This window comes from Montipora foliosa, chromosome 12 (genome assembly GCF_036669935.1).
Source record: "Montipora foliosa isolate CH-2021 chromosome 12, ASM3666993v2, whole genome shotgun sequence".
Taxonomy (NCBI): domain Eukaryota; kingdom Metazoa; phylum Cnidaria; class Anthozoa; order Scleractinia; family Acroporidae; genus Montipora; species Montipora foliosa.
Window position 1 is genome coordinate 5358773 of NC_090880.1, and position 14431 is coordinate 5373203.

At 39.3% G+C, this 14431-nt stretch overlaps 2 protein-coding genes across 2 annotated transcripts in view; one reads left to right on the top strand and one right to left on the bottom strand.

Annotated features, from left to right (window-relative positions):
* Positions 1–136: 136 nt before the first annotated feature.
* LOC137980504 (2-oxoisovalerate dehydrogenase subunit alpha, mitochondrial-like) lies at positions 137–13570 on the bottom strand. Its single transcript, XM_068827959.1, has 9 exons — positions 13432–13570; positions 13142–13336; positions 9112–9198; positions 7688–7958; positions 3850–3994; positions 3677–3738; positions 3000–3141; positions 1687–1785; positions 137–1436 (listed from the first exon to the last, which is right to left on the bottom strand). Exons 1-9 carry the CDS (start codon positions 13528–13530, stop codon positions 1187–1189), a joined length of 1350 nt encoding a protein of 449 aa, XP_068684060.1. The 5' UTR covers positions 13531–13570; the 3' UTR covers positions 137–1186.
* An 18-nt stretch (positions 13571–13588) lies between these two features.
* LOC137980506 (exosome complex component RRP46-like) overlaps positions 13589–14431 on the top strand; it is a 13490-nt gene continuing 12647 nt past the window's right edge. The window contains exons 1-2 of the mRNA XM_068827961.1: positions 13589–13746; positions 13924–14037. Coding sequence (XP_068684062.1) covers positions 13611–13746; positions 13924–14037 — 250 coding nt within the window. The 5' untranslated portion in view covers positions 13589–13610. The remainder of the gene's footprint in view (positions 13747–13923; positions 14038–14431) is intronic.

Below are 14431 nucleotides of genomic sequence, written 5' to 3' on the forward strand. Positions count from 1 at the left end.
AGTCGTCCTAGTGCTGGAGCACTAATTGGGGACACTGTAAACTGAAATTAACGAATATTAACGCAAATCAAGTCAAATGTTGGTTTTTGAGGAGAGGGGAAACCGCAGTACCCGGAGAAAACCTCTCGATGCAGAGTAGAGAACCAACAAACTCAACCCACATATGACGCCGGATCTGGGAATCGAACCGGGGCCACATTGGTGGGAGGTGAGTGTTCTCACCACTGTGCCAACCCTGCTCCCTGTATTAACCCTCTGACACCCAAACTACTTGTGCAGACCTTATTTTGTGCCATCATTAAGCCAGTACAGATTTCAAAACAGAAAACTTTGACCATGACACATGTTTTTAATCCCCATTTATCCCAGAGCTGCATGTCAAATTTGACATAACCCTGGAAGCTCTTCACTTCCTTGAGTTATTCCTTAAAATGCTATAACGCTACCAACTGCTACTTGAGCTTTGTATAAATATTTTAAGATATCACTGAAAAAGTTTCATTTTCTAGAGATTGTTTTTATATACAAATGCAAACTACTTTTCTTATAACTTTGCTCAATGGTGAGAGGAGTTGGACCTTTTCACAAAATTAAACAACATAATACAACAAAATGATCTGATATGAATGAAGCATGCCATATTGCAAAAAAAAAAAAGAATGTTGCTTCTGAAGGCTGTCACAAATACCTAATGTCCCAAGACACCATTATTAGTTTTAATTTGTTAAATTACAAATTAAACCTCCTTTTCCAGGTAAAAAAAAATGTTAAAGAGACAATTCTGAAGGATTTTTGGTTCAAAACTAGCCAAAATTTTTCACGACCTCTCTTTTTACCACATTCTGCTTCATATAATTATTAAGAAACAATGTTAATACAAAAATATGTTGGTTCCACAATTAAAACTATTTTTTTGTTTCCTTAAACCTTTGACACCCAAACCAGCCTGAACCGGTTAGACTTAGTATATTGCTCTGTCTAACGCCAGGCGATTTTACTGTCAAATATTATGGGGAACCCCCCGGAAGTCAACGGACCAACTGTTTCAGTACAATAAGCAAAACAGACACCAAGATTTCATGCTTAGTGAAAGAAATGAATTTGGAAATAACTTCTTAATCTCTAAAGGCGTGACATCAACATTTTTTTTACGTGAATGGTTATGCATAATTATGTGCCACCCAGTTCACTTGTCTTCTGCATATAGTTCCGTGGGATACTCATGAGGGTATTTTGCAATGTGATCCATACATTCCTGGTATTGTTGTTGCAGTCGATTGGGCAATGTGTCGTATACATCCGTAAATAAATCTTTGATTGGGGGTTTAAGTGCTTTCTCAGCTCTTGAAAATGCCTGCATTGTTTGGTGACGAGCTTCTCTTTTCCAGTCCTCCTCCAAATCATTGTTCCACCACCCTTTATGCTCTAAGTAAAGTCTGAAAAACAAATGACAATATGACACTGACACTAAACTTGAAAAACTTGAAAAGGAGCTAGTGAGAAGATTGCAGATTCACCTGGTTTCTGTAGCATTAAGTATGGTGGAGAGTACATGTACAGCGTATAGCTTCTTCCACATGGGTGATTATTTTTATTTTATTTTTTTGTTTGGCCACCGTATGCATGTCGGATCATGTTGAATGATTTTGAATGATGTCGAAATAAGTGTTGACTATGTGTGCACACCTGAGTCTTCCTATGGGATGATCCTCCTTGTCCCAGTAGTTCACCTCTTTCAGTGAGCGGTACACTGATGAATCATCACTGGTGCTGTGGTGGCCAATCCTGTCAAAAGGAATAAATTGGTGCTAGGGGCTTTGCTCTTAGAGCATACATGTACTTAAAGCTTCATGAAGGCTTGTTAATTAAAGCATTCTTTGACAGTGGTAAAAAAATCCTGGTAAGATCTTGGAAGATCACAATGTAATCACACAACAAGAGTGACTAGACTGCTAGCAGTCCTTTTTGGTCACACAAGTGAGCTGAAGAGCTGAGGGGAGAATGGGGAGAGAAAGAAAGCATTGTAGACTCACATTAGTATAATTATTAGGTGATTAATGAAAATTCTCTGGGCTGATTGGTTTGCAGTTGAGTTGATTATTACAAAAGAATTTTCAAATAATCACCTAATTGAGTACAGTGTAATTATACTAAAACAACAATATTATTCACCTCGCCTTCCGCAAATAATTGCTAATTGTTACATGTTTGGCATAAATCATGTAAATGTAATTTTCTTAATCAAGGGGACATGTTTAACTAAATTTATTTTATATTATATTTTTATATTATTTTAGTGTAAATTTACTGAGTGTACATTGTAAAGTGCAATAATTTGAACATTTGCTGAAAATTGCACTATATAAATCAAGTATTATTAGAGTGGTTTTCAATTGAGTGTCGAAAGTAATTAGATAATTACTTTGGTTCATGCAGATTACTTCACTCAGTGATTGGTTCAAATTTCTCGCACCAAGTTTTCCAACCAATCAGAAGTGAAACTAAAACCAATCGTCGCTCGCGCGTGCACGTTTTCCCGCGCTTTGTATCGGCTACATGTAATTACTTCGAGTTTTGATTGGTTTACTGGGTTGTCTCCGTCCTTTTTGATTGGCCAAAGTAATTACTTTGGTTTTGGTTTTATAACACTCACTTGAAACTCGCTCTATTAAGTAATAGAGCGAATTTCTATTGAGTTTCGTAAAACCAAAACCAAAGAAATTACTGTGGCCAATCAAAAAGGACAGGGACAATCCGGTAAACCAATCAAAAATCAAAGTCATTACCCGTAGCCGACCAAAGCACAGGAAAATGTACACACGCAAGCCACGATTGGTTTTGGTTTCACTTCTGATTGATTGAAAAAGTGGTGCGAGAACTTTGAACCAATCACTGAGTGAAGTAATGCAAAACCAAAGCAATTCGCTAATTACTTTCGACACTCAATTGAAAACCGCTCTATCATTAAAAATTAATAAACATTATCATCATCATCTAACCTGTATGTCATGGCTTCAACTAAAACTGGTCTTTGTTGATTGACAGCAATCTCACGAGCTGCTTTGGTGACATTATAAACTGCAAAGACATCATTTCCATCCACACGAATTGCCATCATTCCATAGCCTCTGCCTCGTCCAGCTGGTTTTCAATTAAGTTAGAAAAAGATCAAGAATAACATTGAAGAATCCTGATGAGGATAAAGCTGCAGTTGAATCTGTTGATTTTAGTGTTATGACAAACCATGAAGGACCCAATCAATTTTGTTTTGCTAATTAAAAGAAGAAGAAAAAAAACTAACCACTAAAATGTCAAGAATTATATCATTATGGTAGAACTGCAGCAGTGTCACCTAAACCTTAGTTACATGTACATTAAAGTTAGATCTATGGATAATTTATGGCTATTGCCTCCAATGAGTCCTTGTAGCTCGGCACAATAGAGCAGTCAAACAATTTACATAAACTCCTGCAAAAAATCATCCCACTTCCCAAACATTTTATTTTTAATATCGTAAAACATACTGTATTTGTGTTGTGGGGGTGGAAGAAAGTGGAATCTCAATAGATTTACCGAAACATTTACAATGTATCCGCTCACAGTCATGAAAGAAAATAAGAAAAGGCTAAAACTAGAATGGAGAAAAATACATGTATCCAGATGACATTCTACCCACCTATTCCGTCTCCATTGTACTGCTCATTAGTTGGAGTAGATATAGCATAGCCATTGTTACGACTGTTGAAATAGAAGTTACTTTGTTTCAGGACCTTAAAATAGTATGCAGATTAAAGTACACACTGCACAATTAAGAATTAAAATTAACATTTTATAGAAGGTCAATTTTACCAGAAGAAAATAACAGGTACTTCAAGAGTAGCGGCAAAATTGAATGCTGCATGAGCATCACCCTCACTTGCAGCTCCTTCACCAAAGTAGCAAATAACACAATTTCCAGTCCCTGCTCTCTTGACTGCATAACCATACCCTGATGCTGAAAAAGCAAAGTGGTAAATTTACTGGGAGAAAAATTTGTTCAGTCTCTGATTAATTATGGATTGTACAATCAATTAAAATGAGGGTTATTGTAAATGATGTTGTGCCCAGATAATATTATTCTGCATATTTTAGGTAAGATCCTTTTAAGTAGGGGCAGTCGATGGACATTCACTCCATGACTTAACTTGCATTTGCGAACATTTTGCGAACCTAGTATGTGCGATCCAATTTGTGAATGGCAGACATGGCCACAGACCCCACAGATATAGCCTGAAGGTTCTGATGCTACTGCCTTTGCAACAGCCTTCGTCTTCGCTCTCTTTGCGCCGAGTTTGGCATTCAGCTTTGTCTTCCCTGCTCGGAGTGCCCTACTACACATGGTCTTCCATTTGCCTCAATTTGAAGCAAGCAATTCCCAGTTGTCGGTGGACAGACCAATTGCAAGCATGTTTCTCTTGCTGACATCCCTGAAGCATGGTTTAGGTCTGCCAACAGGCTTACACCCAAGTCCCAGCTCGCCACACTAGAGGTCTTTTGGGATTTGCCTATCATCAGTTCGTTGGACATGACCCAACCACCTCAGTGTACGATGTCCAAGGATGGTTTACATCAAGGAAATACCTGCTGTATCATGTACGGCACTGTTGGAGACCTTATCCTTCCATGTGGAAGGTGTGAAAGTGCTTCTCCTGCTCAGCATAGGTGGTCCAGGACTCACAGTACTGTTTTAAAGTAAGGTGCTCACGATGCAGGCACTATATCTAGACAGCAATGTTATTTTAGTCTGGGTGGTGAGTTTCTTGTTCTCCCACACTTGAGCAGAAAGCTTGGCCATGTTGGTTGCAGCCTTACCAAATGAGCTCTTTTTTCTGAGCCCCACATTGAGAGGGATTGTCAGGTGGTAGAGCCAAGATAAGTAAACTGCGAGACAACAACCAGGGTGTACTGGAGGAATCAGGTCCAGCCTCGGAGCCTTGGCACATGTCTTTCATCTTCTTCAGGCTAATGCTGAGGCTGAAGTCCTCGCATGCATTAGAGAACTGATCAACCACAGCAATGTCTGGATGATTATGTTCCACTTCTGTGTTGTCTCAATGCTCCTATCGCAACAGATCTCTGCACTGTCATCCTCTGAAACCCTCACCTGATGTAGAACCTCCTCATACACATCAGCACACTTCACACCATACTTCAAACAAAGCTCCCAGTACAACCTCAAACCCATCCAATCATCCCTTCTCTGATAATCCCTTTACACTATACCAGTAGAACCACTTGCCACATGCCCAACTGTCTTCACCTCTTTGCCAAAATATTATTATACTCTACAATTCGGATGTAAGTCCAATCATGGCCTGAGAAAACCTATTTGAGGCAGAGCCTGCTCCTGAACAGAAAAAAAAAACCCCTCAAAAAACATACCCCTCAATGCTCTTCTCCAAATTCCCAGCATTAAGCCACTGCCACAACCTCTCAGCCACTTCACTGACATCCTTCATAATGCAACCGTTTCTGTCAAAATGTCTCCTTCTTTGCCTTCTCCAGGGGCCTCTTGTACTCATTCTTTGTTTATCCCACCTGTAACAACTCTTCAACAACCTTCAACATCCACTTGTCATTCACTTTGACAAACAAGGCCAAGTTCCTCCTCTTTCACAGAATCCTACACACTGATCAATCCCCTCCTTCCCCATCCTTCTTCTTGATGTACAACCAGCTACACTCCCATTCTTGTGGAACTCGGCAAACATCGTCATCCTCCTTCTCCTCTTCACATCCATTGCCCTTAGTTCCTGATCACTCCAATCCAAAATCACTGCTCTGTGCCTGACTACACCTATAGCCCACACATTTATTGCCCTAATCAAATTCCCACCATGCAACTTTCACCTCTCTCCACCAGTTTTGCCCTCCTCAAATAATCCCCATTGTCCTTCATCCACACCCTCCAAGTGAACACACCAAGTATTTACAACCATTCTCGTCAACCTCTCTCATCACCTGACCATCTGGCAACACAATTCCTTTGCAATAAACCTTCATCCCCTCATGCTTCCAAACTGGATCTTCCTCTTCAACAACAAACTCACTGCAACCATCCCCTTCTTGACAACCTCATGCCCCCTATTCAACTGACCCATCACTTTCCTTCCAAGCACCGTCCCCTTCCTCATCTCCTCAAACTTTGCCAAATCCTGCCACCATTCCGCTATCCTCTTCTCAATCTTTCTTTGCCACCTGGATTTCTTCTTCTTGAAGTTGTTACCTTTCTTCTTCCCTATCAGCCCCAATCTGCCCACGTGACCCAGTACACAAAAGCCTTTTGATCTTTGATACTATCCTTCACAAGATTATGCATTAGCCCTTCCACAACCTTCACTTCTCCATTCACTTTCCTACTATACTGAGCCTTCAAACTAGGAACGTCAACCCAGCGACTCGTCACTAACAAAGACTACTCTCATCTTCTGACACACCACCTCACTGCTTGCCATTCTAAGACCATCATCATTGAGAATAATTATTGTAACCAACTTCTCCACAACCACTTTATCCTCTCCATTGATGCCATCCTTTTTTCCCTTACCATCCTGTCCTCCAGCCCTCTCTTTGCCCTCAGCACCAAAACAATCCAGCTTCTCCACCTTGATCCCTCTGTTGATAACATACCTCAACCACCAAGTCTTCCTTCTCCCCATCTCCACCTTCAGCAATCAATCTACCTCACTCTCAGATTCATGTCCTTCACACACAGCCTGACTCTAAAACAACAACACCTGCACCAGACTCCCATCCTTTCCCACGTTCAGAATCAAGTCCTACAAACTGTTCCTCATGATCACTTTTTCCAACTCATTTTACTCGGCTTCACTGATCACCATCTTCTCCTGATTGACACCAACCTCCTTTTTTAATACCACCTTCTCAATCTTAGCCCCTTATCATCTTAGCTAACAGATTATTCAGCTAGATGCACTTCAACTGGGAGCTCAAACTGGGTTCTTCCCACACACTGAAACCCTTCACGTCTTACAAAGCCTTAACCTTCTTGATATAATCCCCACATATTCTTCTACCACTCTTGACAAAACACTCCGACAACACTTTCCTCAAGCATTCATTTACACTTGTTCTTCTGTCCCTTCCCACCATTTTTATCTTTCCCAATCACACCTGTCCATCAATCTTAAGCTTATCATCTTTCCTAATGTCAAACCTCCACAGCCATTGGCTACACTGGCCTGATACCCAAATGTAGATTTTAAAAAGATTTTTTCCTGTCAATGGAGTTGAAAGCAGCCCCAGGCTTGTCCACCCTTCTGGAACCTACAATCTTGGACAAAATTGTTTAGAAAATTCTGGTTTTGGACTAACTGCAATCACAACTATGACAAACTTAGCTCTCTTTCTTGTTCACAAATGCCCTCCCACCCCGATCAATGTTGCTGCACAAAACAAAGCATGTGGAAGCTGGGCTTATCAAAATTGGTTGTAGGGGGGAGAGGGTGGCTCCAAACCCAAAGCTTTTTAATTTGCTCAAACATGCAAGATTTCATGAGATACCTACTAGACTAAGTACAAAACCAGTTAGCTTTCGAGACCAATAACAGTATAGTAACAGTTATCTTAAAATTACCTTTTCCTTCCCTTGTTATAACAACTGCCAGTAAGATTATTATAAACTAACCCTGAGGCATCTGAGTTGCCAGTGTCGAAGATATTGTGACAAAGTTCAGCTTTGTGGAACCATAATGAACGGGCATCTGTCTGCCTTTGCCAAAATCAAATTGATTTGAATAACACTGATTCATGAATTCATCAACAGTAAAACCTCTCCAAAGAAGGACTCCAGCTTCACGGTACTGGCCAAGCACAACATCCTCAGGCAAAAGAGCAGCAGCACTACCAAAATGAGTTCCCTCCTCACCGTAGTTGGTCATATAAAACGAGATTCTCCCCTACAGAAGTTGTCAGTGCAAAAGGAAAATAAATATTAAATATTGTGGAAACCAATGAATATGACTGAACAATTAATTGAAATAATTTGAAAACAAGAGGCTACGGGGAGCCTACACTTTGTTCAAAAGAATTTTAGCCGATTTTGTTTAAAGGTCACAGTATTTCAGCGATTTTTACAAGTTACAATATCTTGGTCAATATCTAGTTCAATTCCAAAGTCCAAAGTCTACAATCTGTGACCCAACCATACATGTATGGTTATAACACTAGTGCCATTGTAGAGTAGTTGTTCACATTTAAAACTGTAACAGTTGTTAACTGTGTTTATTCCAATTAAAACCAGTAAACAGATGCTTTACAATTTTTTATGATGGTACCTATTTAAAAACACTTAATACAATTAAAAATACCAGGAGAATTCTAAAATTATATATATGTAATTAGCACGGTAAGATGTGTTACCGATCACAAGTCATACCATAACCAGCAATTGCATTGTGTGCAACAAAAACACGAGAGCTTGTTTCTGCTCTCGCACACGATTCTTTAGGACATATTTCCCTATGTGTCACATAGTCTTCTGTGGTTTAGTGGCCATCACAATTGCCACTGAATGAGGAGATCCTACTTGGGCTGTCTTCAATTGTCTCAGTTTATGAGGCAAAGACATCCTACGCATGCACAGCCAAATTGAGACCCCTTAGACAAAAAGTCTTAAGTCCAAAGTCAGAGCCGAATCCTATACTTTTTTCTTCGAACAAAAGTGTAGTTGTTAAGTACTGAGAATAACGCCTTCTGTTCAGTATTAACTAATAATGGGGCTACGTGTAGCTCCGTGACTAATCTCAAATTGATCAAAAAGGCTATTTTGCAAAACAGTGAATGCCAAATACCCATTCATGATGATTGATTGAACCTTGTAGCTAAAGATATGCGCTACACTTACTGAATATAATTTGGAATATTACACCAGCCTAATAACTGTAGACGTGTGCTACTACAACTGAAAAAAGATAACCAATCAGCGTGTCCTGCTCTGCAAAATACCTTTCTCTTGGTCCATGAACCAGAAACAGCATCATATATGTCTATACATTTGTAGGTAAATCAGATCTTTGTAACAATTTCAATGGTTCAAACAAATTCACATACCTGCCGCTGTGACTCATACAAGATGCGATCCATTGTATTCAATAAAGTCATCTTCTTATACATTGTCTGTATTGTTTCTTTGTCCAGCTACCAGAAAATTAGGACCATTAATGTAAATGGACATAGGTATGCTGCCTGTTTTAGGAACCTTTCATGTTAGTCACTGGTACTAAAGTACTAAGCCATATGCCCAGTATTAAACAACCTTGCAAATAGCGTGTATTACTAATAACGTATAGACCCCTAGCACAACAGGCGACCCCATCCTACCAGGCGATCCAAAACCCCAAAAATACATGTAAGCATACGCGTGCCTACCTTTGGCCTATTAATCATTACTCAATAGCATGAATACAATCGCCCTAAGAAACCAAATGGCACTTAGACTTAGTGCTTGGTGTACTAAGCACCTCCATAACCAAAGATTCTGCATGTAATAACGTGATTGCATACTAAGTCTACAAACAATGGATGAACAATTGCCCCAACAATTCTGCACATACATTTCCTTGGTACGCAAGAGTTTCAATTTTAACGTTCCTTGAAGAAATGGACAGAGAAATCACAAAGGACTTTTTCCACCCTTGTCATGAAGTGCAAGCAAATTTGTCCCACTTAAGGTCCTGCAGGGCTCCTATTTTTCAGGAAAGGGGGCCCTGGGATTCCCTAACTAAAGACAAAATCCTGGTGAGAACACTGTACCTAAAATTTTGCTCTCCTCTAATACTCAGAATAAAAGGGGCAATTACACCAAAATTTCTGGAAAATCAATGGAACCTAAATTTTTGGGAATGCCATTTTAAGTATAGGTCACTAGATTGACTGGCAAGGGATACCGGTACTTAAAAAGGCAGAGAAATTTTATTTATTTGTACTCAAAACAATTGGAAATTTGACTCATTCGTGTTGGTCAAGAATTATTTGAAAGAAGGCTTGTTGCTTCATCATTAAAGGAAAAGGTTACTCAGAAAAGGGTTTGATCCTGAAAATGCAGACTAAAGGTTATAATGTCACTGCTGAAAAAGCCCAAATCCTTTAGAAGTGCTAACCTTAGGCCAAATTAGGCATAAAACAATACTTAGGCTTAACTGCACTTCTAAAGGGTTTGGGCTTTTTCAACAGTTACCGTATTTACCCGTATATAAGTCGATCCCGTGTATAAGTCAACCCCCCATTTTTGATGGAAAAAAAAAAGCAATTTCTTAATTTCTTTGTTAAATGTTACTGGGACAATAATCTTGTATTCGTCGATTACTGGAAATGTGGATACACAAAAAAATCAGGGCCTGAAGTGCTTAATAGTTTGGTGGTTCAGCAGTTGTTGTATATGCAGGCATTTTGTCCTTGAATTTCAAAAAAGTTCTCAGAAAATCGAACACTTAAACTTCAAACTAACCTGTTTCGCTGTTCAACGATAAAGGGCTTTAGAGGATAAGCACAACATCACAGAAGCAGGAGTCATCAACATCAAATAACTTGCGAACGATGTGAAAATGTGCAAGGTTTAATTGGTCCTTCACTTGTAATTTCTCACATGACAAACAAAACAAAACTCATAAACCAAACAATACGAAGTTTGCAAAAGGATTTAAATCAGCCAGGTTTGTATAAAGAATAAAAAACAATCATTACCAACCAGCATTTTCACGCAACACAAGTGACAATGCTTGCACGCAAACGTGAGATATTGCGCCAGGTTTCTAAGCCGTTTAACGATCGTGCTTTATTTGAAGAAACAGAAATGCCTTTTAGAGCTTTCCGCCTTAGGAAAACGAAAATTTCCAACTGGTGTCTATTTCATATTTGTGCTTGTGAGTATCTTCAACATTTAGATTTGGACAAATCCTTTTTCATTTCAACTAAAATTGCTTACATTCATTTTGAAGTCTTTTGTCGGCTTTTGTCCACTGCATTCGTTATGCCCAAGAAAACAATATTATGTTAATTTTGATTAAATTACTTAGCTGGAACTTGGCTCAAAATCTTTGACCCGTGCATAAGTCGAGGGCGATTTTTGGAGCTTCCTTTCAGGTCATAAAAGGTTGACTTATACACAGGTAAATACGGTACATTATAACCTTAGTTTGCATTTTATCCCTAATCTGCAGTGTGCATTTTACAATGATCAACTTGAAAATCCAACTTGAAAATCCAACTCGAATATCCAACTCGGAAATTTAACTTGAAGCCCAACTTGAAAATCCAACTCGAAATCCTATCTCAGTAAATAGGCAACCTCAAATTTTTACGTTCTTGACCAAATTTAATTTATGCAACAGTTATTTAAAAACTAGAAGCTATTTTAAAAATAAATAGTGTTTCGTATTAAAAGAGATTTCTTAAAACATAAAACTATAAAAGTTAGAGATAACAAGTTAAACCGACGTTTCGGAGTAGACATCACTCCATTATCAAGGTTAAAAATGTTCTATGATGCTAAAATTACAGTATTAAAAACGATTGACGCTAAGAATTAACATAATAAGCACGTGCGAAATTGGCTATAAGAATACTTTAGCACGAATGGAATCCGATTGCACATTGAGGCTAGGCTTAAGTGTTCTTATAAATAACATTTCAAACACTAAGCAATCAAATTTGTTTCTACATTTTTTGAGCACCTCAAAGCGTTTAAGCAGGTCCCGAGGGATCGACCCGTGTGCGTTCTTATAGTGTCTGGCAATAGCCGAGGACTGTTGCTTATGTCCCTTTACACGATTGTGTAAATGTCCGCGTGTGTAGCCTACATAACCTTCATCACAAAGGTCACATTGAAATTTATATACAACACACTGCTGATTTATGATCGGCGGCTTTGCCTCTTTCACTTTCAGTTCCTGTTCAATTTTTCTGCTGGTAAATACAGGCTGGATGGTTTTGTTTACTTTCAGGCTCAAATCCTTAAGTTGTTTTTTTACAAATTCTGCTGAGTTTTGGTCTTTAAATGACAAGACTACTCGAACCATGTTATCCGTCTCTTGGGCTGTTGATAAAGGTCGCGGTTGGTCGCAGACCTTTGAGTCAACAAAGCGTTTGATAGTGGAATTTACGAGTTGTTTCGGGTACTTTAGGCGTGAGAAAACTGACTTCAAACGGTCACATTCGTCTGAGAAGTGTGACCAAGAAGAAGATAAACGGTGTGCTCGATCGAGCATAGTTCTCAGCAAGCCATTCTTGTACCGATTGTCAACATTACACAATCAACATTGTCAACATTACACAATCGTGTAAAGGGACATAAGCAACAGTCCTCGGCTATTGCCAGACACTATAAGAACGCACACGGGTCGATCCCTCGGGACCTGCTTAAACGCTTTGAGGTGCTCAAAAAATGTAAAAACAAATTTGATTGCTTAGTGTTTGAAATGTTATTTATAAGAACACTTAAGCCTAGCCTCAATGTGCAATCGGATTCCATTCATGCTAAAGTATTCTTATAGCCAATTTCGCACGTGCTTATTATGTTAATTCTTAGCGTCAATCGTTTTTAATACTGTAATTTTAGCATCATAGAACATTTTTACCTTGATAATGGAGTGATGTCTACTCCGAAACGTCGGTTTAACTTGTTATCTCTAACTTTTATAGTTTTAAATAGTGTTTCATTTCCGGATTTGACAACTTGTTAGGTTTGGCAATTAGTAGGACAAACATATACCAAAGGCAACCCAGTTTACGCTCACGGGGCGTCTAGTTTTTGCATTGTGGAGTGCAACTTGTGAAGAGGTGCCACAGATCCTGGCCCCAGTTGTTCGAGGGTGGCTAGCGCTATCTACTGGATCCCACTGGATATCTCAATTGGGTTTTGTTAGTGTTTTATCATTTGCCATTATTGTAGGTCCTCTCCCGGCAAGAAAACTGGGGCGAGTAATAAGCCCTGCCCCCAACACTCCCACACGAGTACATGTACAAGCACAAACAAAAAAAAACGCATCAAAAATATTAAAATTAATAAAATAATGTTACTGTAATGCAAAAAGAACAATTCATGATGCGTGTTTAGGGATAAAATTGCCCAAGTTTAGCTTACATTTGGGTCCTGGGACTCATCGAAGACTTTCCCGTTTCGATCCATAACCCGGTAAACAGGAATGGTTTCTCCATCTTCTGGATCAACAAAACTCATTTTCTCTGTGTAACACGAATTTACAGCACCAGGAAATCTTGGCTTGTCCGAAAATTCCTCATCATGTCGGCTTTTTCCCGCGTCCGATGAGTACAACAGCTACAATGTGAAAGTTAGTCTGTTAATTAAGCAAACTATTAAAACTAGGATCTTATCATTTCCTCATTCGCGCAGCGAAATAATGATCAACTCACTCTTGAAACCTTTAAAGCAACGGGAACCGTTCTCAGCTGAAACAATTTCCGGCGAGAACAAAGTATTGTTGTCCTGGAAATCCACGTTACAGCAGCCATTTTCTTTTATTGATTCCCTATCTTGGGGAGGGTACGTGGGAAGTTGTCGTAATTTTTAGGGTCCCTCACCAGGGAGTCCCATGTACACACGTGAACTCAAAATGGTGGACGAAGTGATGGAAACGAGCGATTTACGTTTTTCGTCCGAACTGAGATCTATGAGGTGCGAACAATGTCTGTTAAACAAGTCTGATGGATCTGCAAGTTTTTCTCAAGGTATTATAAGATTCTGATATCGCGCACTTGTATAGATGTCCTTACAGGATTTTGCAAATTAATTACGTAGATGTAGATGTAGATGTAATTTTGAGAAAAACGTGAATGTATAAATGAGGTTAGAAGAGTGTCATGCTTTTAATCCTGCCAGTTTTGTGGTCATATTCATCTTTACAGGAGACACGCAAGTAATTGCAGCAACGTATGGCCCAGCAGAAGTTAGGTTAAGTCGAGAACTCATAGATAAAGCTACCGTAGAAGTTATTTTTCGACCAAAAGTTGGTGTTCCAGGTGAGGTGTTAGTTCCAAATCGAAATCGAATCAAAGGCGCTTACCACAACCATCACGGAAGCGTGATATGTAAAATACATATATGTAAGCAGGGCCTGAACAATCGATGGAATCGATCATCGATGTCAGTCAATCGATTGATATTGTAGACCGCAGACTGCCTACAAATGAATCACAATCAATGAAACGATAGTTCAGAGCAACAACAACAGCTTAAGAATCTCACATGACTTTAGGCAAACCTGTTGGCTATTGACAAGTGCAGCTGAGAAGATGAGTCAAGGACAACCAGGGTCAAAGTCAATGAGTGGTCAAAACAGGTCTTGAACCTGGGACCTCTGGATCTCAAGGCATTTAGCGCCTAAACCACTGGATGCACTGCCTCCTATAGGAT